This window comes from Neovison vison, chromosome 2 (assembly GCF_020171115.1).
Source record: "Neovison vison isolate M4711 chromosome 2, ASM_NN_V1, whole genome shotgun sequence".
Taxonomy (NCBI): domain Eukaryota; kingdom Metazoa; phylum Chordata; class Mammalia; order Carnivora; family Mustelidae; genus Neogale; species Neogale vison.
In genome coordinates, this window is record NC_058092.1 from 20810350 (window position 1) to 20835402 (window position 25053).

The 25053-nt window shown below is 51.4% G+C and overlaps 1 protein-coding gene across 1 annotated transcript; it reads left to right on the forward strand.

Annotated features, from left to right (window-relative positions):
- The first annotated feature begins 621 nt into the window (after positions 1-621).
- Positions 622-24906, forward strand: SMPDL3B (sphingomyelin phosphodiesterase acid like 3B). Its single transcript, XM_044237560.1, has 8 exons — positions 622-975; positions 11885-12098; positions 15462-15559; positions 19703-19846; positions 21002-21174; positions 21754-21934; positions 22025-22158; positions 24535-24906. Exons 1-8 carry the CDS (start codon positions 915-917, stop codon positions 24904-24906), a joined length of 1377 nt encoding a protein of 458 aa, XP_044093495.1. The 5' UTR covers positions 622-914.
- The last annotated feature ends 147 nt before the right edge of the window (positions 24907-25053 follow it).

Consider the following 25053-nt stretch of genomic DNA (forward strand, 5'->3'; position numbering starts at 1 on the left):
CAAGTAAGTATCTACCCAGTGATAGTAAGAAATTACTATTTTATCATCTTGTTAGGAAAAAAAAAAAAGAGTCCTTATCTTCTAGAGTATTTGTGGGCAAAACAATATGATCTCTGGAATTTGCCTTAGAATAACCCAGTCCATTTGGGGTGGGGTCCAAATTAGTAGCTTGGCTCTAAATTCCCAGTCGCTGGAACTGGAAGATGTGGGCGCTGAGGGTTCATGATCTTCTTCTGTCTACTTCTGTTTCTGTTTGGTAATTTCAATAATAAAAGAAGAGATTAGGCCCATCACCTTTTCCTCGAGGGTTAGATTCCTCCTCTGGATTTGTCAAACTTTCTAATGTGCCAAAGGGCAGTCCTTGGTTTCCCTGTCCCTCTTGAAGGCAGGGGCTGCCCCGGGTCCCTTCATCTCCTGGGCACCTGGCTCCTGGCATAAATGCATGTGTGACCTACTCTTGGCTTGTGGAGAGCGTCTAGAGCGCCAGCTAGCAGTGAGTGCTTCCGTTTCATCCAGGCCGATAGGTTCTGTGGGGGTGGGTGGGGCTATGTAAAAACTCGAGGGAGGTAGATTATACTTGCCACTCAGTCACAGGGGCTGGGCGAGGTTCCTGGAGAATCCAGCTGCTGGCTGGACGGACGTGCTTTGCGGAACAGGCAGGACAAGTGCTGCTTTCCACCTCAGAGTTCAAAGGCCTGGCTGATGCCCCTCCTTGGGCCAGCCCAGCTCACGCCCTGCTAGGCAAAGGAAGAAAAGCCAGAGGAGGCAGTGCCTCGGATCACTGGGCACACAGGGCAACGGGCCGGAACTTCCGTTCAAGCCCATGGCCAAGAGCATCCAGATAGGAAACCTTCAGTGTTGGCCCCACCCAGCTCCTGGAGAAGTCCAGTGCTCCCAAGAAGTGAGCTCCAAAGATGAGGCTGCTCAAACTGCTCCTTTTCCTGGTCCCCTGGGGAGTCGCCAGAGCTGAACCAGGTAGGCCTCCAAAATGCTTTGGTTTTGTACTGTGAACCTGGGGTCGGTGGCTCCTGGAAGTGGTTCACAGGGAGATGAAATGCTGCTAAAAACAGCAAGGTGGGCAGCTGGGGCAGGGAGGCCCCAGGGAGAGAGAGTGGGTGAGTGGTGGGGGTGCTCTTTGAGCCTGAAGATCTTAAGTGGAGGCCACAGCCGGCCAGGGGAGGGACGCCGACTTTGCGAAGACGTGCAGGTACATAAGAACCAGCTATCTGGTAGAGGTGGAAGGTGGCAGGCAGATTCATTTAACAAACATGGGTTACGGGCTGTCTGCATACCACACCCTATTTCTAGGAACCCAGAATGTATCAAAAAAGAAAGGAAACAAAGCTCCAGTCCTAGGGAAGCATTCCTTCAACTAGGGAGAAGCAGATCAAAAGACACTTGAACAGGGGCACCTGGGTGGCTCGGTGGGTTAAGGCCTCTGCTCAGGTCATGATTCCAGGGTCCTGGGATCGAGCCCCACATCGGGCTCTCTGCTCAGCGGGGAGCCTGCTTCCTCCTCTCTCTCCCTGCCTCCTCTGACTACCTGTGATTTTTGTCTGTCAAATAAATAAATAAATAAATAAAATCTTAAAGAAAAAAGACGACACTTGGACAAATAAATGCATGATATTCCAGGAGTAATAAGTGTTATGGAGACTAATAAAGCAGAAGAAAGGGGTGGGAGTGGGGGGTTGGGGGGGCTTAAGATGAGTGAATGGCATTTGAGTAGAGACCTGAGGCAGTGAGGGAGGGAGCATCCCTCCCTCTGGGGACATCCAGGGGACTTTCCAGTAAGAGAACATAGAAAGCACACAGGCCCTACACCTGACTTTCAGGGGATGCATGTGAAGACGAGCCTGGGGCCAGAGTGGCTGGAGCAAAGTAGGCAAGGTGAATGGGAGAGATGAAGTTGAGGGTCATTGGGGGTGGGGTGCTGGCGTGAGCTCGCATATAAACATGTAGACAGTGTAAGGCCTTGGGGTTGAGTGCGACATCATTAGAGAGTTTTTAGGCAGAGCTGTGGGGTGATCTGACTTGAATAAGCTTAAAAAGGCCCCCTGGGCTATGCACTGAGAAGAGACCATAGTGAGGTAAAAGTCAGGGTGACCAACATGTCTCAGTGCGCCCAAGATTTACCTAATCTTAGCACTTGAAGTTCTGTGACCTGGGTACTCCCTCAGCCCTGGGCGCACTGTGGTGGTTGGTCACGACCTGAGCCACTGTGGTAAAGGAGAAGTAGCCAAACCCATGGGGAGGCTGTTGTCATCCTCCAGTGAGAGGAAACGGAGGCTCGTCAGGGTAGGAGCACGGTGGGTTGGAGACGGTCTGATTCTGGACAAGACTTGCTGGCAGATGTGGGGCAACAGGAGGACTCCAGGGTGACTCCTGGGTCTTTGCCTCCAGCTGAGAGGACAGAGTTGTCATTGGCTGAGGTGTAGGAGGAGGGGATGGCGGTTTGATTACGGATGTGTCCAGTTGGAGATTCCTGTTAGAGTTCCATGAGGTAGAAAAGGAGTCAGTGGCCAGGCTGGACCCCTTAATGGTTCTCCTTAATGATCCTAGGTTGTCCTAGGTTGTCCTTTCCTGGAGTCCTGGGAAGGGACCTAACAGAGAACCCAACACCCTTTCTGTAGCTCTAGGAATGAGATTGAAAGAGGGAGGGACAGCCTCTGGGCTCTGATCATTGCTTGTTCTGTGGGGCTTAGTTTTTCCAGGCTGGGCCCCAAAAGTTGGTGGTCTCTAGGTGCTTCCGTAGTGAGTGCACGCCCTCGGACCCTACCCCCGGAGAGGCTGGGAGCTTCGGCCAAGTGCTCTGCTCGTGCAGCCGGGCATCTCAGAAGCCAGCGAGGAGGAGCACCAGTGTCTGGGGGTAGGAGACAGAGCAAAATGCCAAAGAGGGACTGGGCTCCAAATGCTGTGATCCATATACCACTGGGATGAGCCCTGAGAGTGTGTCATTCCCTGTGAGGGTGACCTGCCTGGGAGAAGGCTGTCCTCCTTCCACCCAGGAGGCAGACCCTAGTCCCCACTGAGGGACTCCAGGGCCCTGCGGTCCAGCAGAAGGGTGGGAATGGTTGAAAGGACCTCCCACTCTCTTACTCTTTCACTTTCAATTATGCTTTCTTGGAAATCCAAATGCTACAGGGCGCCCCCAGCTCAGAGGCCTGGTGGTTAAAAAGGATCCCTCCCCCACAAATGCACGGGATGCTCATTGAGCATCATTTATGGTCATGAAAAATGCTGACAGCAGTAAGGGAAGAGCTCAATGGATTGTGGAAAGGTTCAAGGCGATACAGCAAAACCAAGACCAATGCTGACAATTATTAAGTACTTCTTTTGTGCCAGGCACTGCCGAAGTTTTTTGCATTATACCCTCACAACAGCCTTGTCAAGTGGGGATTATCGAGGTCGCTGAGAAGTGAAACACCTTACGCAAAGTTACACATGTAGTAAGTGTCCGAGTCGGGACATGAACCCAGATTGTACAACTTCACCCTGTTTATAAAATAATACTGTCAAAACAAAGGAACGCTGAAACAGACAAAGGAAAGAGCCAAGAAGGGTGAACATTTATTTTTTGAGACTTAGGATGGGCCAGGCCCACTTAAAAAATGAAAGAAGAAAAACCTCATTTGTTTTTTTTTTTTTTTTAAAGATTTTATTTATTTATTTATTTGACAGAGAGAAATCACAAGTAGTCGGAGAGGCAGGCAGAGAGAGAGAGAGGGAAGCAGGCTCTCTGCTGAGCAGAGAGCCCGATGCGGGACTCGATCCCAGGACCCTGAGACCATGACCTGAGCCGAAGGCAGCGGCTTAACCCACTGAGCCACCCAGGCGCCCCGAGGTTTTTTTTTTTCTCATTTGGTTTTTGTAGTCCCTGTAAAGCAGGTGCTATTCCCATGATACCCATTTTGCAGATGAGGCAAGTGAGAGCCAGAGGAAGCAGAACACTTGCCCAGGGCCTCACAGCTAGGAAGTGGTAGGACCAAGTCTGTTCTCAGCTGCCTTTTTTTTTTTTTTTTTTAAGATTTTATTTATTTATTTGACAGAGAGAGATCACAAGCAGGCAGAGAGGCAGGCAGAGAGAGAGGAGGAAGCAGGCTCCCGGCTGAGCAGAGAGCCCGATGCGGGGCTCGATCCAGGGCCCTGGGATCATGACCTGAGCCGAAGGCAGCGGCTTAAACCACTGAGCCACCCAGGTGTCCTTGGGATGGTGGATTTTTATAGGTACTATTTTTTTCTCTTTATTCCAAACTTTCTGGAATGCATACATCTATACGTTAAAAGGAACTTAAATTTTATTTATTTATTTCTTTTAAATTTTTTTTTTTAAAAGATTTTATTTATTTATTTGACAGGCAGAGATCACAAGTAGGCAGAGAGGCAGGCAGAGAGAGAAGGAAGCAGGCTCCCCGCTGAGCTGAGAACCCGACGCGGGACTCGATCCCAGGACCCCGAGATCATGACCTGAGCCGAAGGCAGTGGCTTAACCCACTGAGCCACCCAGGCTCCCCTTTTTCTTTTAAATTTAAATTCAATTAATCAACATACAGTGTAGTATTATTTTCAGAGGTAGAGGTCAGTGATTCATCGGGTGCATGTAACACGCCCTACTCCTGACATCTCGTGCCCTCCACGCCCATCCCCCCCCCCCCCGCGCCCCCATTCCCCTCCCCTCCAGCCACTCTCAGTTGGTTCCCTATGGTTAAGAGTCTCTTATGGTTTGTCTTTCTCTCTGATTTCATCTTGATAAAAACAAAATTAAAATTTAGAAGAATTCCACAGCACCCGTAAGTTTTTTCAGACTCCAAGTCTTCCCGAAGTGCAGAAGGTTGAGACCCTCAGCAGAGGGCAGTCATGCCTGTGGCCTTTGGACTTTCACTTCCTCAGCCAAGACCTTGGGTGCGGGTACATAAGAGCCAGTGGGCTCCCTCTCCTCCCACATGCGGCTCTTGCCATCCGGGTGAACCTCCAAACCAGAGAAAAAGAGCCAAACCCTGCCCAGGGGGTTAGCATAGGGGGTTAGCACAGTAGGCTAACATTTCCCTTAACAATGAACGTGGGGGGCTGTCGTGGGGAGAGAGCCATCTGCAGGCCTAACACAGGGGGTGAGTAAATGTCGGCTTGGGGATACCTGGGTGGCTCAGTTGGTTAAGCCGCTGCCTTCGGCTCAGGTCATGATCCCAGCGTCCTGGGATCGAGTCCCACATCAGGCTCCTTGCTCAGCAGGGAGCCTGCTTCTCCCTCTGCCTCTGCCTGCCATTCTGTCTGCCTGTGCTCGCTCTCTCTCCCTCTCTCTCTGACAAATAAATAAAATCTTAAAAAAAAAAAAAAAAAGTAAATGTCAGCTTGAACCAGGGAGGCCTGTGTTTCTGAAGGCCTCAGTTTACAGGTGAGGTGATTGCCCAAGGTCAAATGCAAAGGACTAAAAGAGCGACCAGATCATCTTCTGGTGTGGGTTACACACAATTATAGAAAAAAGTCATGGAGTCGCAGAGCCTTAGAACTGGCAGAGCCTTCAGATAACTTTGCACAGTCCCGTCCTCTTACCCTCGAGGAAACAGACAGAGGCTTTGGAAGAGAAGAGGAACCGAGGCCCGCGGGGCACTGGCCCAGGGAATAAGCATTACTCGGGCTGGCTTGTCTGCCACATGGCCCGGGGGACTGCTGCACGTGAAATCGCTCCTTTCATCCACACATCCACCCCTTTCCCACTGGCACGTGATCCCCATTGTACAGATGAGGAAACTGAGATTCAGTTGGGACAATCTCTCATTCAGGTGGCCATTGCCAGTGTGGAAGAGCCTAGATTCAAAACCAGATTTCCCTTATTCCACATTCCACACTTGCCCTTTCCAGAACAACCCCACTGCCTTAAGCCAAAAAATCTGGGTCCTACCTTTTAGTATCTATGTGACCTTGACTCTCTTATGTCACTATAAAATAGGATAGGGATAAGGTAGAGGAGAATTTAAACGTGATAGCTAAGTGAGATCACATACATACATTGTAATATGCTGTAAAAGTTTATTTTTTTTAAAGATTTTATTTATTTGACAGAGAGAAATCACAAGTAGATGGAGAGGCAGGCAGAGAGAGAGGGAAGCAGGCTCCCTGCTGAGCAGAGAGCCCGATGCGGGACTCGATCCCAGGACCCTGAGATCATGACCTGAGCCGAAGGCAGCGGCTTAACCCACTGAGCCACCCAGGCGCCCATAAAGGACCATTAAAAAAAAAAAATCCAAGGTCAGGGAGCCCTCGGTGGCTCAGTAGGTTAAGCATCTGCTGGGGTCATGATCCCAGGGTCCTGGAATAGAGGCCCCATGTCGGGCTTAGCGGGGAGCCCGCTTCTCCCTCTCCTCCTTGCTCCTGTTCTCTGTCACTCTCATTTTTCTCTCCCAAATAAACAAACAAATAAATAAAATATTTTTTAAAAAGTTTAAAAATAAATAAACACCGAAGGTCACACTGCTAGCTAGCGACAAAGTAAAGTGCATCATGATCTTTTCTGTTCTGACGCGATTTGAATCATAAGTTTGCCACTAACTGGTTCACTTTCTTCATCAGTAAAATGGTACAATACTAGAATGTATGTCACTGATTCTGTCAATAGAGTGCTTGGCACAGCTTCTGGCATTCAGTAGGTGCTAAATTAATAGCAGGTGTCCTCCTGCCTTCCTCTTCTTGTCTCCAATCATAAAAGTAGATTCAGCTGAAGACATTCTTGGGCTCTAGGAATTACTTTTGCAAGTCTCCCACCCCCATCAAGAATCACAGTTAGGGGCACCTGGGTGGCTAGGTGCGTTAAGCCTCTGCCTTCGGCTCAGGTCATGATCTCAGGGTTCTGGGATCGAGCCCTGCATCGGGCTCTCTGCTCAGCAGGGGGCCTGCTTCTCTCTCTCTCTCTCTGCCTGCCTCTCTGCCTACTTGTGATCTCTGCCTGTCAAATAAATAAATAAAATCTTTAAAAAAAAAAAAAGAATCACAGTTAAAGGATCTCACATTAGGGGCGCCTGAGTGGCTCAGTGGGTTAAAGGATCTCACATTATACGATTTTAATAAATTTAAAATACATCATTGCTTTTCAAATGAATTATAGATTTTGATAGCTGAGCTTGGGAACCAATGCACTTTTTTTCCAGCTCTCAAACATTTCCATGGGCCTTACATAGCTACAAGGCCCTGGGTCCTATATTTGTTGTCCCTTAGTGGACAAAGGGGCCTGATGATACGTGTGATGGAGAAGGAAGACTAGGAAACTGTTTTGCCTACCCGGGGATGAAGAACAACTGAGCTCTCAGAATTTAAATTGGAGGATGAACTGTGCCCACCAGCCCTCTGCTCAGGGAGGGCCGTCCAGGAGGAGACAGGATCTGTCTTCACGTTGTTCTCAAGTCCTAGCCCTCTGCACTTTATCTGCAGAGGACAGCAGCTGAGGGGACGCAGGGGTGACTGCGGAAAGTGGTAGCCACTCCCCCCACATCCTGTCTCCTCCCATGGTAAAGGGGGGACTTACAGGACGCCCCCCAGGGATCAGATTCAGCATACCTGCTGCTGTGCAATGCTGAGTGCCTTGGTATTATCTCCTGTTATCTCAATTAACCCTCACATCAACCGGAAGAGATAGGGGGCACTGTTGTCCCCCTTTTACAGCTGAGTAAACTGAGGCACAGAATTGCTCATGGTCCCACACAGCTAGTGGGCAGCGGAGCTGGAATTCGAACCCAGGTTTGTGCTCTCAACTACTCACTGGAATTAATACTGAATTTATTCATATTCTCTCTCTTTTTTAAAAAAAAAGATTTTTTTTTTTTTTTGGTCAGAGAGCACAAGCAGGGGAGCAGCAGGCAGAGGGAGAAGCAGACTCCCCGCTGAGCAGGGGCTCGATCCCAGGACCCTGGGATCATGACCTGAGCTGAAGGCAGATGCTTCAGCTGACTGAGCCACCCAGGTGCCCCAATTTATTCATATTCTCAATAATTAATGAATAATAATGACAGCTAAGATTGGTATACCTACTCTTAAAACTGAAGGAACACACGAATACTTTCTTACTGTAAAAGATTCAAGCAGCATGAATCTATAAAGGCTCTCTCTTTTTTTTTTTTAAAAGATTTTATTTATTTATTTAACAGACAGAGGTTACAAGTAGTCAGAGAGGCAGACAGGGAGAGAGGAAGAAGCAGGCTCCCCACTGAGCAGAGTCCAATGTGGGGCTCGATCCCAGGACCCTGGAACCATGACCTGAGCCGAAGACAGAGGCTTTAACGCACTGAGCCACCTGGGCGCCCCTATAAAGGCTCTTAATTTTAATGAGACCCCCAGGTGAGGCTTACGCACAGGAAAGTCTGAGGACATCTGGTCTCAGAGCAAAGTGCTGCACTGCCCAATGCGCCACACCATCCCAGTCTCTCCTGCCCCAGGGGTAGCTGCCGGGGGCCGTGGTGTACTGGGATTCTTCTCTACCCACCCGTTCTCTCCACCATCTTATTTGCTGCTCTCAGACAAGCGGGCCAGATGTCAAACACCCCGAAGGCTCAGCAAGGCTAACGGGCTTGCCAGAATCCTCAGCCAACACAAGGTAGAGCCTGGATTAGAAACCAGACAACTGGGGGTGCCTGGGTGGCTCAGTGGGTTAAAGCCTCTGCCTTCGGCTCAGGTCATGATCCCAGGGTCCTGGGATCGAGCCCTGCATCGGTCTCTCTGCTCAGCAAGGAGCCTGCTTCCCTTCCTCCCTTTGTCTGCCTCTCTGCCTACTTGTGATCTCTGTCTGTCTAATAAATAAATTTTTAAAAAAAGTTCTAAAAAAAAATAAAAAGAAACCAGACAACCCACCTTCCTCAGGGTCCTTAGACTCATCCCCTTCTCCATGATGTTTTAGAGCTTAATTCCTCACAGTCTGTGACTAATTCCGCAGAAGCCTGTGGCTCCCACTGTTTTATGCATAACATATGTGTTTTATAAAAGCCATCTTCTGGAGGCTGTGAGTCAACTTTGTGCCTCCGCTCTGGAGCCAGAGAGGGCTGGGTTTGAACCTCAGTTTCCTCATCTGTGAAATGGGCACAAGAATTCCACCTCACAGAATGGTTGTAAAGATGAAATGAGACGAGCGGATAAAGGGCACCTCACTAACACACGCACACGCACAAGCGCGCGCACAAGTATCACCGGGAATCCCGGGGAGGCTGGAAGGAGTTTCAGTTCTACACTCTGACTAGCCCGGAGCTTGTGGGAAGAGAAGCTGACAGCCGACATGTGAGTCTGTCAGCAGACAAGGAGTTTCTGGAGTGAAGCAATATTCCCTGGCTTCTCGGAGGGCTGACATCAAAGGGGCAGAACTCCTTCTTGCTTATGGTTAGTTGAAGAAGAGCCTGCTCCGGTGGGGGGGACTGGTCTTTGCTTGGTCTTCAGAGGAAGCCAGGGGACCGCATTCCAGAGAGAAGGGCAAAGGACCTCTCACTCTATCTGACCTGGGCAGCCCGGTCTCAGGCTTGGAAGCAGGTGTGACTCCCTTCCAGTCTCCATGCACAGGCTCAGGAGAGCCTACCAACTCTGCCCATTTACTGGTTGAAATGAGGCAGTTAGTTTCTTTGGCTTGGGATTTTCTCTGTAGGAGTAATTTCACATAGAGTGATCACAATTTGTGTGACAAGTTTGAATTCCCCCAATTATAAACAAAGACTCTCAGTTTGGGTAAAAAAGAAACATGCAGGCATAGACTGTCTACAAAAAAATATCAAAAATAAAAAGGCACCCTTTTGGGGCACTTGGTTGGCTCAGTGGGTAGAACATCTAACTCTGGATCATAGGGTAGTGAGTTCAAACCCTGTATTGGGCGTGAAGCCTACTTAGAAAAAAAAAAAAAGGCACTGGTTTTACACCCTTAGCAATCATATCTTCCTGGGAGAAAATCAAGAGCCATGGGACCTCCACCATTTTGCTGTCTGATCTCAGGCATATTGATCTTAGTTAACATGACCTTAGCCTTAGTGTCCTTATCTGCAAAATGGGGATAATGATCAATACAGCTGACCCCTGAAGGACACAAGTTTGAACTATACAGGTCCACTTATATACAGATTTTTTTATAAATACAGTACTGCAATGTATTTTCTCTTCCTTATGATTTTTCTTTTTTCTCTTTTTAAAGATTTTATTTATTTATTTGAGAGAGATCAGTAGCAGGGGGAGGAGTAGAGGGAGAAGCGGACTCCCTGCTCAGCAGGGAACCCGACCCAGGACTTGATTCTAGGACCCTGAGATCATGACCTGTTGCAAGGCAAACGCTTAACCGTTTGAGCCACCCAGGCGCCCCCTTATGGCTTTTCTTAATAACGTTTTTTTTCTCTAGCTTACTTTACTGTGCAAATACAGCATATAACACATACAACATACAACGTACGTGTTTATTGACTATTGATGTTATCAGTAAAGGCTTCTGGTCAACAGTAGGCTATTAGTAGTTAAGTTTTGGGGGAGTCATAAATTAATGCACAGATTTATGACTGTGTGGGCATCAGTGCCCCTAACCTGCATTGTCTGAGGGTCAACTGCCCCTCTAGGGCTGCAGTGTCCATGTAATGACCTTGGGAGGGATCCTGACTTACTTAATCAGTCATTTGCACCTTAGTGTAAACAAGGTTCTGATCCTCTCCTGGGACAAGGTTTAGGTGAGGAGAAGTTTTGGAGAGAGGATCAGGGGCTGGACTTGACCTTTGGATCTCTCCTAGAGCCCCACGGGGGGTCCTGTGGCTTGTGTGGTGGTGCCATGGCTATCCATCCCTGAAAGCAGCCCTGGGAAGCCCGGGGTTCCCTGGCGGAAGCCGGTTTCCTGGTCTGGGGGCGGGGCTGGGGTGTATGACTGTTGCCCCTGAGTGACACAGGAAATGCAGGAGGAAGTGACAGCAGTGATGGAGGATGAGGAAATCCCAGTCCTCACCCTGGTCGTAGCCAAAAACACAGGATTTAAGGCAGAGGCCAAATGTGGTCAGTAAAAATGGTTGAAACTACTTATCCACAGCCCCCTGCCGGGTACCGATGACAAATCCACCATGTGGCCTGTTTCTTTGTTGGGATCACACCAAGAATTTTTTTAAAAAATTTTTTAAAAGATTTTATTTATTTATTTAACAGACAGAGATCACAAGGCGGAAGAGAGGCAGGCAGAGGGTGCGGGGGGTGGGGGGGAAGCAGGCTCCTCGCCGAGCAGAGAGCCCGACAATGTGGGGCTCGATCCCAGGACCCTGGGATCATGACCTGAGCCGAAGGCAGAGGCTTTAACCCACTGAGCCACCCAGGCGCCCCAGACATTTTTTTTTTTTTTTAAGATTTTCTTTTTAAATAATCTCTGTACCCAACATGGGGCTTGAACTCACAACCCTGAGATCAAAAGTTGCATGCTGCTCAGACTAAGCCAGCCTGGTGCTCCTCATGCCAAGAGATTTTTGATATTCTGGCCAGCCTAGGTTGGAAGCTGTGGCTGTAGTTCTGGGCTCAGAGAGGTGAAGCGACACACCCAAGGTCACACAGCTTATAGGTGGCTCCAGAGCCTTCCTTCACCATGACTCTCCCCAAACTTAGCTTTCAAACAAGCACGCTGCTTAGAATTGCCAAAGGATTCTTTGAGGGTCATAGAAGCCCAATGCCCTTGCTGCTGCTGGGTCCCCTGAGGTGGGGAAATGGAGAAGGTCAAAGGTCACAGGTCCTCTCAGGGCTTCTTGGGGCCAAGTCAGACCTGTGGCTCTTTCTCTGTGAACCCTGGCTTCTGAGGAAAGTGTCTCACATTTGGAGCCTGTTCTCCCCAAGCCAGGACCCCGGCTGGGCTTCCTCCCCATCCAGGCTCAGGGAGGTACCGGCATCAAAGACTGTCTCCTTTCCCCTGCAGGGAAATTCTGGCACATCTCTGACCTGCACCTTGACCCTGACTACAAGGTATCTGAAGACCCCCTCCAGGTGTGCCCATCAGCTGGCTCCCAGCCAGTGCCCAACGCAGGCCCCTGGGGCAACTACCTCTGCGACTCTCCCTGGGCCCTCATCAACTCCTCCATCTACGCCATGAAGGAGATCGAGCGAAAGCCAGACTTCATCCTCTGGACCGGGTGAGAACAGTCACAAAAGTCAGCCTTCACCAGGCAGCTGCTGAGTGCCACCTGCGGGCCTGGCTTCCTCCCCAGGCCAGCTCCCTTAGTCCTCACACCGGCCCGGATTCAGAGAGGAAGGACCTGAAGCTTGAGGGAACTGTGGGTCTGGCAGATCCCGCAGTCTATGCCCTTGACTCTGTCTCCTAACCTTAGCAGAACACAGCTCTCTCAGAGGCTGGGGACACAGTCAGGGCACATCTGGGTATGTGGAGAACTCCCGGATTTTATTTTATTTTATTTTTTTAAGATTTATGTATTTATTAGAGAGAGAGAGGGAGAGGAGAGCAGAGGGAGGGTTAGAGGGAGAGAGAGAGGGAGAGACCCCAGTAGACTCCCTGCTGAGTGCAGAGCCCAGCAAGGGGCTCCATCCCATGGCCTTGAGATCATGACCTGAGTCAAAGTCAAGAGTCAGAGGTTTAACAGACGGTGCCACTCAGGTGCCCCGAGAACTCCCAGATTCTAAGTCAGGGCGATGAACACTGGGGCCACTCCAACCGGGGTTTAGGGATCCACGTGCAAGGAGGGAAGAAGGTAGGGGGGCTGAGAGTGGTCCTGGCTTTGGGACCCAGTGTCCTGGCTGCTCTGGCCTGGGGGCTTCTCACTGGTCACAGCACTGCTCTGCTGAAGGACAGCTTGTAGGGTGGGTGATTTCTCCTCAGCCGGATTCCATTTCTGCTTCTCATCCAAGGACATGCCATGAGTCCTCCCACTTCCCTCAGAACTGGCTGTCCTTGTCCCTCATGGTCCACCCTTCACTCCCGGCTCCTTTCTCTCTCCCTCGGTGGAGCAGCCTGGGTCGACACTGGGGAACCAAGATGATACAAACCCAGACTGGCCTTCAAGGAGTTCCCAGGCTTGTGGGTGACAAGCCCGAGGACCATCGTATCCCAGCCGGGAGAGAGGCTCACTGACAGATGTGCGAGCTTTGCAGGGCACCTGACTCCATCTCACAGGAAGTGGTAAGCAGGGGGCTGGTGAGGAAGGTTGGCCAGTGCTCTGACTTCCTGCTCCCTCTTCCAGCCTCCTTGGACACTTGTACAGGGTGGGATTAAGCTCACGATGCCCCCAGCTGCCCCTCAGTGTGGTGTGGTAGTGACTGGGAATGATCCTGAGATGGACCGTGTGGTTGGCAGCAGGAGGCTGCAAGGCTGGACACTTCAGAAATGTGATAGTGTCGGCGCTCCTGGGTGGCTCAGTTGGTTAAGCGTCTGCCTTTGGTTCAGGTCATGATCCTGGGGTCCTGGGATCAAGTTCCACTTTGGGCTCCCTGGTGGGTGGGGAGCCTGCTTCTCCCTCTGCCTGCCACTCCCCCTGCTTGTGCCTCTCTCTCTCTCTCTGACAAATAAATTAATAAAATTTTGAAAGAAGGAAGGAAGGAAGGAAGGGAAGGGACAGTGTCTCAGGAGAGGTCTGGGCAGCGCAGGAATCAGTCTAAGAAGAAAGTGAGCTTTAGGCTTTGACCCTGTACTCTTGCTGCCAAGACAGATTGTGCTCCAGGAGCCTCTGGATTCTCCGAGGAGGGACCCGGGAGGAATATTCTGAAAGATGTGATGTGATCCCTCTGGGAAAGGTGACTGCCTTGGGAAATTCATGATCCTTTAACAGAAACATGATGTTTCTGGGAAATCTCTGGGGCCTTGCAGATATATATGATGTTGAATAAGATGACCTCTGGGACCTTTTATAATTCAGTCTCTAAAACGTTTGATTTCTTGGGGCAAGTTGTCATCCCTTAGGGTAACCTGTAGGAACTGGAAGTGTTTTCTATTTTTTTTTTTAAAGATTTAATTTATTTATTTGACAGAGATCACAAGTAGGCAGAGAGGCAGGCAGAGAGAGAGAGAAGAGGAAGCAGGCTCCCCTCAGAGCAGACAGCCCGATGTGGGGCTCGATCCCAGGACCCTGGGATCATGACCTGAGCCGAAGGCAGCGGCTTAACCCACTGAGCCACCCAGGTGCCCCTGGAAGTGTTTTCTAAAAGAAAGAATTAGATCCTCCAAACTAGAAATATAAAGGGCAGAGGAGTTTTGTTCTGATGTCCTTGGACCCCCTGGCCTGTCCCTGGGGTGGGCAGGGGGCTAGGCTCCTCCTGGGGCCCTAAGGAGGGTCAGAGACGCAGCAGGGAGTAATGGGTATAATAAGTGTAGACTCTGGAGCCCCGCCGACTGGGTTCAAACCCTGGCTCCACCCCTTTGAGAATCCGCCACCTCTCTGTGCCTTGTTTCTCTGTCAAACAGGACTAACAGAACCCACATTGGAGGGTTATCATGGAGAACAAATTAGGGGATGTGAGTACAACACACAGAAAGTCCAAGGCACAAAGCAAGCCAGGTTTGCTGCTGGTAACAGTATCACTACTACTAAGCTGATTAACTTCCTGGGGGAGGATGGAGGCAGCAGTTGCCTCACCCCGTCGGGTCCAGCTGGGTCCTCAAGCTTTATATTGTTGGGGCTCTTACCTTTTCCCTTTCTCCTCCCCTGCTCTCTGACCTTGCTGTATATTTCTTTTTTAAGTAGGCTTCATGCCCAGTGTGGAGCCCAATGTGGGACTTGAACTCATGACCCTGAGATCAAGACCTGAGCTGAAATCAAGAGTCAGATGCTTAACCGACTCAGCCATCCACGTGCCCCATTTCTAAGTTGGATCCAGGAATTTAGGTCAGCAGAACAGTGTCCTAGGGCAGGTCCTGGATCTGCCATAGGATGAACTCTAAACTCTGATGCCAGCTCACAGCTCCCTAGAAGCTTTGGGGAATGGAGCAGGACTCAGAGATGGCTTTTCCACCCCAAGCTCCCTGGGGACTTGCAGGTGGGACTGAAACCCCCAAGCTTCCCTCTTAACATAATAATATTAATTGCAACTTGGCAGCTACTATTCTGCTTTTTATTTTCCTTTGTTTTTACCTATTTTAAAAAGAAAGGAGAAGAGTTTCATTGGAGCCCAAGTGAGGACAGCCACCTGGGAAATATGCTCTTTATAAGGAAGAGTGGTCCCGCTTGTCTCTATTTTACGTATATCATTATCCCAGATTTATTAGAGTCTCAGAAATACTCTAGATGTAAGTACCATTATTACCCCTATTTTACAGATGAGATAAGGGAGGCTCAGAGAGGTTAAGCAGCCAGCCCAGGGACCCAGAGCAGGTCACTGGCAGAGACTAGGTTTGAACTCTGTACTCCTAGACTCCCGGCTCCAGCCCCGCCCTCCCCTCACAGAGGGCCCGCTCCAAGGCCTGTTTTCTCATGGCTGAGCTGTTCCTCCTTTTTCTCGAGCCCCTTCCTGAGCTGCCTGCACTAAATGAGCTCCGTGGTGTTTTGCAGTGATGACACACCTCATGTGCCCAATGAGAGGCTGGGAGAAGCCGCTGTGCTGGGAATCGTGGAGCGCCTGACCAGGCTCATCAGAGAGGTCTTTCCAGGTAAGCCCCTGCCATCTGTCCCCCAAAGCATTGCCTAAACCTCTGGCGGTGTCTGTTGGGACAGCAACAGCCCCAACCCTGGCCGCTGGCCAGGTCTCACAGCGATCGATGGAGGAACGTGAGCCACCCCTGCCCTGTGTTTCCACGCAGAATCCTATGAACGGAAATGCCTGCCTGACTTTCCGTTCTGCCTTCTGCCCGAGCCTGCTTTACAGCGACTTACAGCCCCTTCTCGGCACCGGTAGCTATAGAAATGCATCATTCCTGGAGGTCTCTCAGGGACTCACATGTAGCCCTACATCCTGCTGCAGCCCCAGAGCTGCCATCCACTGCCCTCCAACCATCCTGGCTGCCGGGGCCTCTGGGAGATGCTGATTTCCAGCCCAGGTGTTGTTCTTGGTGCTTGCAAGGACTTCAGAGCCTAGGAGAGCAAGCAGAGCCCATGAGTGGTTAGGCAGCAGACCAGTGGGACCTGACAGGCGAGTGGGACCTAATGCCCCATCTAACAGCCCCGAAAGATGTCTTTAAGCAACCTGTGCTGAACCCAAGGTGCCAGGGACTGAATCAGGCTCTCAGGCTGCCCGCTGGGGACATGTCAGAGCAGCCCACTAACCCCCACCCCACCCCCACCCCCTTGGGGTTCTGGAACAGCTGCATCCTCTAAGGTCTTAGACGCAGATCCCCAGGCCCCAGATAGGATTGATGATAATAAAAATAAGTATTAGCAGCAGCAGTAACTGCATGGATCTCTATGTACTGCGGGCTATGTGTCAGGCACTGCTCTAAGAATATGCTGTAGCTCACTGATGCTTGTGGGGCTCCTGCAGAGATGTGCTACTGTTACTCCCATTTTACTGCTGAGAAATGTGAGCCCTGGAGTCAAGTAAACAGGTCAAGGTCATGTGGCAAGGGCGGGAACACAAATCCTTGTTTGAGCACCTATCTGACCCACCACTCCACGAGGGGCTCGCAGCTGCAGTTACCAGCTCACACGGTCCTCGGTCCTCGAGGCAACCTCCTTTCCCACCTCCTTCCCTCAACCCGAGTCATTGTATGCACAGTTGTCTGGATGTGTAGGGAAGGCTCCAATGGCTCAAAGCTAGTCAGTTCCTGGGGAGGGAGTCAAACTGAAATCCGAAGTTGAGCACCCTTTTCTCTGCTCCAGAGGGGCTTCTGGAATACAAGTGAAATAATGGACAAGAAAATGCTTTACAGGGGTACCTGGGTGGCTCAGCCGGTTAAGCATCTGCCTTTGGTTTAGGTCATGACCCTGGAGTCCTGGGATTGAGCTCCTCCTCAGTCTCCTTTCCCATTGGGGAGCCTGCTTCTCCCTCTGCTTAACGCTCCTCCTACTTGTGCTCTCTGTCAAATAAATATAAAAATATATTAAAAAAAAAAAGAAAATGCGGGGCGCCTGGGTGGCTCAGTGGGTTAAGCCACTGCCTTCGGCTCGGGTCATGATCTCGGGGTCCTGGGATCGAGTGCCCACATCGGGCTCTCTGCTCAGCGGGGAGCCTGCTTCCCTCTCTCTCTCTCTCTGCCTGCCTCTCCATCTACTTGTGATTTCTCTCTGTCAAATAAATAAATAAAATCTTTAAAAAAAAAAAAGAAAAGAAAATGCTTTACAACTATGAGTTCACGTACAAAGGTAAATTAGAAGATTCTCTCGCTTATAAACTCACTTGCACATTTATTGAATTTCCTAACATCCAACATGCCATCAACTGTGAGATGCATCATTATTTTATGTCCTGTTAAGAAAAAAAGTGTTGGGACGCCTGGTTGGCTCAGTGGGTTAAGCCTCTGCCTTCAGCTCTGGTCATAAACTCAGGGTCATGGGGCTCTCTGCTCAGCCGGGAGCCTGCTTCCCCCTCTCTCTCTGCCTGCTGCCCTGCCTACTTGTGATCTCTCTCTATCAAATAAATAAAATCTTAAAAAAAATGTTGTTAAGAGTATGACAGCGCTTGGCCTCCATGAGAAGTCACAGCCCACCTGCAGAGATGTTAAACTAAGAACATACTAGAAGAATTAAAAAGAGACATTATCTTATTTGAGAATTACAGCAATACAGGTGAAGCAGAACACTTTCCACTTTGTAAATAAATAAGCGGAAGCACAGAGCAGTCAGGCAACTCGCTGGCAAGGAGGAAGGGACAGAAGCTCGAGATTTCTGTCACGTGTTCTTCCTGCCATGTGCCAGCTGCGTTCCCTGGCAGTCACTGTGAACGCCAGCCCATCTTCTCCAGGACGGCTGGGCGGTGCCCTGGAGACTCCGTTTCGCGTCTGTGCAGAGCGAGGACAATCATGGTACCTGCCCAGAAGGATGTTGTGAGGATTCAGTAGAGTAATCCACTCGCTCATCTAGTGAACAAGTATTTTCTGGTATCCACTAAGAGCAAGATGCCATTCTAGGAGGAGGGAACTTGGCCGTGGACCAGAGGCCAGGTCGTGCCCTCATTGGAGCTTATGCTCATAAGGGGTTTCTCACAGTGCCCGGCACAAAGAAAAGGGGAGAGTCCCTCCCTTCTCATCTGTCCTTGGAATTCCAGGGTTTTTTCTAAATGGATCCTTTTATTTATTTTTTTCAGATTTATTTATTTTAGAGGGGAGGAGCAGTGGGAGAGGGACAAAATCTCAAGCAGACTCCCCTGAGCGTGGCCCCAAGATCGTGATGAGCGGAATCAAGAGTCAGACTCTCTCTCTCTCTCTTTTCTTTAAAATTTTATTTATTTGTTTGACACACAGAGAGAGAGAGCGCAGCAGGGGAAGCAGTAGGCAGAGGGAGAAGCAGGCTTCCCTCTGAGCAGGGAGCCTGATGCAGGACTTGATCCCAGGACCCCAGGATCATGACCCAAGACAAAGGCAGACAAGGACTGAGCCACCCAGGCACCACACTGAAAGGATTTTTTTTTTTTTTAAGATTGTATTTTATTTAATTGATAGAGAGCGAAATCACAAGTAGGCAGAGAGGCAGGCAGAGAGAGAGAGAGGGGCAAGCAGGCTCCCCGCTGAGCAGAGAGCCTGATGCGGGGCTCAATCCCAGGACCCTGAGATCATGACCTGAGCAGAAGGCAGAGGCTTAACCCACTGAGCCACCCAGGCGCCCCTCTAAAAGGATTCTTAGGCTGCCGGCAGTTATGTTGAAGAGGTGAGGTTTTTTTTCCAGGCAGTTACAGAGCTGGTTTCTGGGTTGGCAAGCAATTCCTGATGGGAACCTTATGACCATCTCCTTCTGTGGGGCTTTCAGCCCTCCCAGATCTAAGTTGGTGAAAACATCTAACTCCACGTGGGAGTTAGAGGCTCCTTCCTCCCTCATTGGTTCAAGGTCTCTCATGCCCTGGGGACTGCCAAGTTCCTGTAAGGGCAAAACCCTGCCCTGAGCTCAGAGGAGTTGTTGTTTCTGGCCAAACACTTATTGAACAATTACTACTGGCACAGTACAGACACAGAGATAAGAGGAGGAAATGCATCTGGAAGCCCCCCCCCCCCCCCCCCGCAGCATCATTCACAAGCCGCTCCCTCCTCTGACCCCCACCTCCACCCCATACACTTCCACAGCCAGTGGCTCTTCCCTTTTCTGTGACAGTTCTCCCACCTCTGATTACTGAATACCTGTCAACCCTACTGCACTTCGAGGCCTCTGGGACTGGGACTGGGTGCCTGGTTCCGGGATCTGTGCATTGGCCCAGACGAGGTGTTCAGTAAACACCTGCTGAATCACGGAATTTGTCAAACTCCTAAGGCTCCCAGAGGGAACCAGATCCCTTTTCTAACAGTAAGTGGACCTGGAACGGAATAGAACAAGAAGCTCTACATTACCACAGGGGTCCTAAGGGATGGGAAGATTATTTCGATCTTCTAGCTTACGTCTTCTTGTCTTCTCATGCTTTCTTCTGACTGGGAAACCCTTTGCTGGGAATGGAGTTAGGAACTGGAATCAGGGAACTCACTGCTCTTCCTTCCCAGGTCTGAGCCATGTTCGGCCAGATTCTACTGAATGCTCTTTTCTGCTTATCTCTAAATTTCCCTCATCTGTGCTACGGCTCTTCCCATGGGCTCCCACGGTCAGTGGTGGACTGAAACGTACCAGCTCTGCTGAGCACTTTCCCATAAACATGTTTACATGTCTCTTTTTCCTCCCAGATACCAAAGTCTACGCTGCTCTGGGAAATCATGACTTTCATCCCAAAAATCAGTTCCCAGCAGGGAGTAACAACATCTACAATCAGGTCGCAGAGCTGTGGAGACCCTGGCTCAGTAACGAATCCATCGCTCTCTTCAAAGAAGGTACTTTTTGCAACTATAAGCACTTCCTTGTCTGCCCAGGTCTCACCGAATTTTGTCCTCACCAAGACCCCAGGAAACGGGTACCGATTTTATCCCCATTACACAGATAAGGAGATAGAGGCTTGAAGATGTCGAGTCCCTTGGTGAAGATCAGCCAACCTGGAGGTGGCCGGCTTGGGAAGCAGACTTTGGGGCTGACTCCATGCGCTCAGTGGCTCTAGGGAGGATCATAATGGACAATTTCCTGAGCATTTGCTGGGTGCCAGGCACCACTCTCGGCACATTCCAAGACTCCTCACGGAAACAAGGAAGGGGAAGCAACCTCTGCTTCAGGCAGCATTTCCCACCCTTTGTGCTACTGACATCTTGGGTTGGATAATTCATCGTGGGGGCCGTCAAGGATGCAGGATACGAGGGACACCATCGCCGTAACCCAAAATGTCTCCAGACGCTGCCAAATGTTCCCCCGGGGAACAAAATCAGTGGCTGAGAGCCACTGATCCAGAGACACAGCAGTCCGAGGGGACCCTGGCTGCTCTCTTGCCTGTCCTCAGTCCCAGCGGGTCAAACCCAACCAGAAACTGGTTGATGTAGTCCATGGAGATCAGTTTCTTTCTTTCTTTTTATTTTTTTAAAGATTTTATTTATTTCTTTGACAGAGACATAGCGAGAGAGGGAACACAAGATGGGGAATGGGAGAGGGAGAACAGGATTCCCACGGAGGAAGGAGCCCAATGCCGGGCTCGATCCCAGGACCCTGAGATCATGACCCAAGCCTGAGGCAGATGCTTAATGACTGAGCCACCCCCAGAGATCAGTTTCTAGAACAGAGAGTTGAGCGAACAGGGTTGACAGTGGATCTGGAGGGACAAACACATCTTACTGTTCTTCACATTATAGAAAGGGAGAAACCCAGCACAGAGGGGTGAAGTAAAAATGCTCCCAAGCTGCACAGCTAGGTGCGGGAACCAGGACTGGAGCCGGGGCAGCGGGCCCCCAGAGCCTCTGGTCTTCTCACCGTGGTCCTCCTACGGGCAAGACAGGAAGGGAGGACACCGGGGCAGGAGCTGTTGGGAGCGAAGCTGGGGGGGCACAGAGACGTGTCTCATCAGAGGCAGGGGACCCTTCAGATTCTCCCTGGCTGTGACGCCATAGGTGCCTTCTATTCTGAGAAGTTGCCGGGCCTGAGTGGGGCCGGGCGGATCGTGGTCCTCAACACGAACCTGTACTACAGCAACAATGAGCAGACGGCTGGCATGGCAGACCCCGCGCAGCAGTTCCAGTGGCTGGAAGACGTGCTGACCCGTGCATCCCGAGCTAAGGAGATGGTAAGGGCTCCCACGTCCACCTGCTACCCTCTCTGGGGTCACCTCCTGAGCCAGTGTCCCACCTCTGCACATGCTCAGCCACTCCCTTGAGGGGCCTCTATCCCTGAAGGTCCTTCAGCAGCCTGGCACCAGGAGGGGGCTTCTTTTTCCAGCCTCACGACAGCCTGGGAAAAAGAGAGGGGTCCTTGGGGGAGGGGTGCTTAGCACGCGCCAAGGCACTGAGGTGGGAAACACCTGGTAAAATCATGGCTGGCTCTGCCTTCGGCTCAGGTCATGATCTCAGGGTCGTGGGATTGAGCCCCACATTGGGCTGTCTGCTCAGCGGGGACCTTCTTCCTGCACCTCCTCTGTCTGCCTCTCTGCCTGCTTGTGATCTCTGTCTGTCAAATAAATAAATAAAATCTTTAAAAAAAAAATCATGGCTGGGTCTTCAGAGCACTGGCATCAGCCAGGGGGCGGGCTTGAGGGGGGATCTTGGAGCCTGTCTGCTTGCCTCTGGCGAGAGGGGCCGGTGTTGAGAGGTGGATGTGAAGGGTTGGTCCGGATCCTGAGCCCCTCCTGGGCACCCCCTCCGTGCAGGTGTACATAATTGGCCACGTGCCCCCGGGCTTCTTCGAGAAGACACGGAACAAAGCGTGGTTCCGGGAGGGCTTTAACGAGGAGTACCTGAAGGTGATCCGGAAGCACCATCGAGTCATCGCAGGGCAGTTCTTCGGCCATCACCACACCGACAGCTTCCGGATGTTCTACGATGATGCAGGTACTCGCTGCGGAGGACAGCGGCCAGCCCATACCCGCCTCCTCCTCTTGCTGGCCTCTCTCTCAGTCCCGCGGTTCTCTCTCCTGAAAGGTGCCCCCATCAGTGTCCTGTTCCTTACCCCTGGAGTCACCCCGTGGAAAACCACCTTACCTGGAGTGGTCAATGGGGCCAACAATCCCGGCATCCGGGTATTTGAATATGACCGAGCCACACTGAGCCTGCAGGTCAGGAGCCCTGGGTCTGCTGGGGCTGGAGGGGGAGGATGGGGAGGGACCTGAATGTATCACCGCCTTGCCTGATCCTTCCAGCTCAATCCTCCCTCTTCTAGAGCTCTGGTTCCCTCGAGCCACTCTGCATCCTGCAACAAACTCAGAAAATTCTTTGTCCCCAATTCTCCGTTCAGCCTAGATCATAGCCTACCCGGCCTCCCTACCTCTAGCTCTGTGCCCTGCTGTAGCTCATCTACTACACATTACAGAAGGCGCTAAGACCTTCCATGGCTCCCCAGTGCCCACAAGATAAGCTGGATCTCTTTGGCCTGGTGTTCAAGGCCTCCCGCAGCGTGACTTTATGCTCATTGCCCGCCTATGCCTACACCGACAAGACCTCAGCCAAAGCAGACCTCTGACTCACCGAGCCACCTCTCATCTCCTGGGCTGGGCTTGTTACTGTTGACATGGCAAAGAAACAGTATTCCCTAATTTATTTAACAAAAGGTACTAAGTAAGCATCTACCATGAGCGGGGCCCTGTGCTGAGCTCAGGAGATACGTAAGTGAAGGGTGACAAAGTCACTGTTGTCCTGGAGTTGGCATTCTCACAGGAGACACACGCAGTAGTATCCTATCCTATAGTAGACACTGTGAAAAGGAACGTTTAGTGTGACGTGGAGAGAAGCACTAAGGACAAAGAGTGAGGGGGCAGGTGTCACCGTTATTGAGTGTGTGTGCACACGCACATGCATGCTGTGAGGCAGGTGGGATGGAAGTTCACCCATAGGGTGACATGTGAGTTCTGAGTAGATGGAGGGAGGGAGCCATGCAGGGATACGGGGAAGGCAGAGGACAGAGCAAGTCGGAGGCCCTGGGTAGGACTGTGCTTTTGGTGAGTGTCAGGGAGGAGCGTGGAGGTCGAGGCTGCAGAGGGAGGCACAGGCGGAGGGTGGGAGGGACGAGGTCAGATCCTGTCAGCTGTGATTAGGACTCTGGATGTGGAGCGTTTGGGGCAGGATGAGATATTCTGACTTACACAATTTTACAAAATCCCCCCACCGCCGGCTAGCCGGCTCTGCAGAGGTGGGGGTAGCCCCTCTGCTGTAGGGGGCAAGGGCAGAAATGAGGGTGGGGGTTAGGGGAAGGGTGAGGTAGGAAGTGACCACAATTACTGCTGAGAGGTGACACTGGCACAGGCCAGGGGGTGACGGTGGGACAGCGAGAAGCCCCAGATCCTGGATGTCTGCTGAAGGCAGAGGAGGCAGGATTTTGGGGGACTGGATGAGGGCGAGAGAGAAAGAGAGGAGCCAGGGCTTTGGCCTCAGCACCTGGAGGGGTGAAACTGCCCTTTACTGAACTGGGATCACCGTGGGAGGAGCATGTTTCAGAGCTAGAGCAGAAGTCTGGTTTGGGACCTGTTCACTTGGGGAGGTCTAAGTGGTGCTCCAGTGAAAATGCCCAGCGACGAGGCAGCCGGGTATTCAAGTTGGAGGCCCAGGAAGAGGTGGATATAGAGATTTTTAACTGGGACTTGAGAGAGGACATTTAAAGCTAGGGACTGGACCAGATAACCGAGGTCCTTGACTCCAGAGTAAGTGTGCACGGAGGAAACGTCTGAGGTCTTTGAAGAGTGTGGCCTGTTGTCCATATGGGCACCCAGAGGGTCTTAGCAGAGGAGTCACCGGCTGGTTCCCACTCTCTCCCACCCCCAACACGCCTTCTGAGGGAGGGAGTCACACAGAACTGGGTTTGAATCCTGGCTCCACTACTCGTGAGATTTTTGACCTCTTCCCACCTCCGCTCATCTGTAAAATGGGAGTACCAGTCCCTCACAGGGTTTGGAGAGGACCAAATGGAATAACATAATGTACCTCTGGGGAGGCTGCCCTCCATACATGGCAGTTCCTCTTACCCCACTTCTAGTGACAAATTTAAGTGGAAAGCATCAGACAGATAAGCCTTTCAAGATTCTAGTTCCAAAGATGCATCTGATCCTAGGAGTCCCGGGTGTATCCGAAACCCTCGGCAACCACAATTCCACAACCTCTTTCAGCCAGGCACTCCATGCCATTTCTTTAAGTTGCTTTTTATCCATTAATTCTGTAAATATTTACTGAGCCCTGGAGGACCCTGGACAAATGAATTAACCTCTTTAGGACTCAGTGTCCTCATCTGTGAAATCAGGGTAATACGGGCAGTTACTCCATTAGCATACCAGGCATACCCCATAAGTAGGAAAAGCTCGAAAAGCTCGAAAAGCTCGCTAACAGCAGTCATTGTTAGAGCTGTAAAGAATCAGGGGTGGGGAGGAATGCAAGGTGTAGGGACTGGAGGTTGGGTGGAAACTGCCAGCTGCTCAGGGCCAGCCCTCCTCACGCCCTCTCTCCAGGACGTTGTGACCTACTTCGTGAACCTGAGCCAGGCGAACGCGCAGGGGACTCCACTCTGGGAGCTCGAGTACCGGCTGACCAAGGCCTACGGGGTGCCCGACGCAGGCGCCCGCTCCATGCACGCGGCGCTGGGCCGCATCGCCAGCGATCCCGGGGCGCTGCAGCGCTACTACGTCTACAACTCGGTTGGCTACGACCGCGAGGCCTGCGACCAGGCCTGCCGCGCCGAGCACGTGTGCGCGCTGCGCGAAGTAGCCTTCGACGCATACGCCGCCTGCCTGCGCGCCCCCGGCGCCGCGCCCGCGCCCGCGCCCGGGCTCGCGCTCCTGCTGGCGGCGCTGCTGGGCCTGCGCGCGCTGCTCGCGCCCTGACCTCGGGCGCCCGCCGGCCGCTTCCCCGCAGAGACTTGCAGCCACCCCGGCCCGGCGTCTGCAGCGGGAGTCCGAGTGGAGCAGCAGCCTGGGCAGTAAATGAAGCGCCGAAGACCTTCCCCGTCCCCAGCACATTTTTTTCCCCCA

What these genes read in the sequence shown, in the direction of transcription:
- SMPDL3B (XM_044237560.1), top strand. Translation starts at nt 915, where the DNA reads ATGAGGCTGCTCAAACTGCTCCTTTTCCTGGTCCCCTGGGGAGTCGCC. An exon ending in CATCCCGAGCTAAGGAGATG is followed by an intron (nt 21,175 to 21,753) that starts GTAAGGGCTCCC and finishes CCCTCCGTGCAG; the next exon opens with GTGTACATAATTGGCCACGT. An exon ending in GATGTTCTACGATGATGCAG is followed by an intron (nt 21,935 to 22,024) that starts GTACTCGCTGCG and finishes CTCTCCTGAAAG; the next exon opens with GTGCCCCCATCAGTGTCCTG.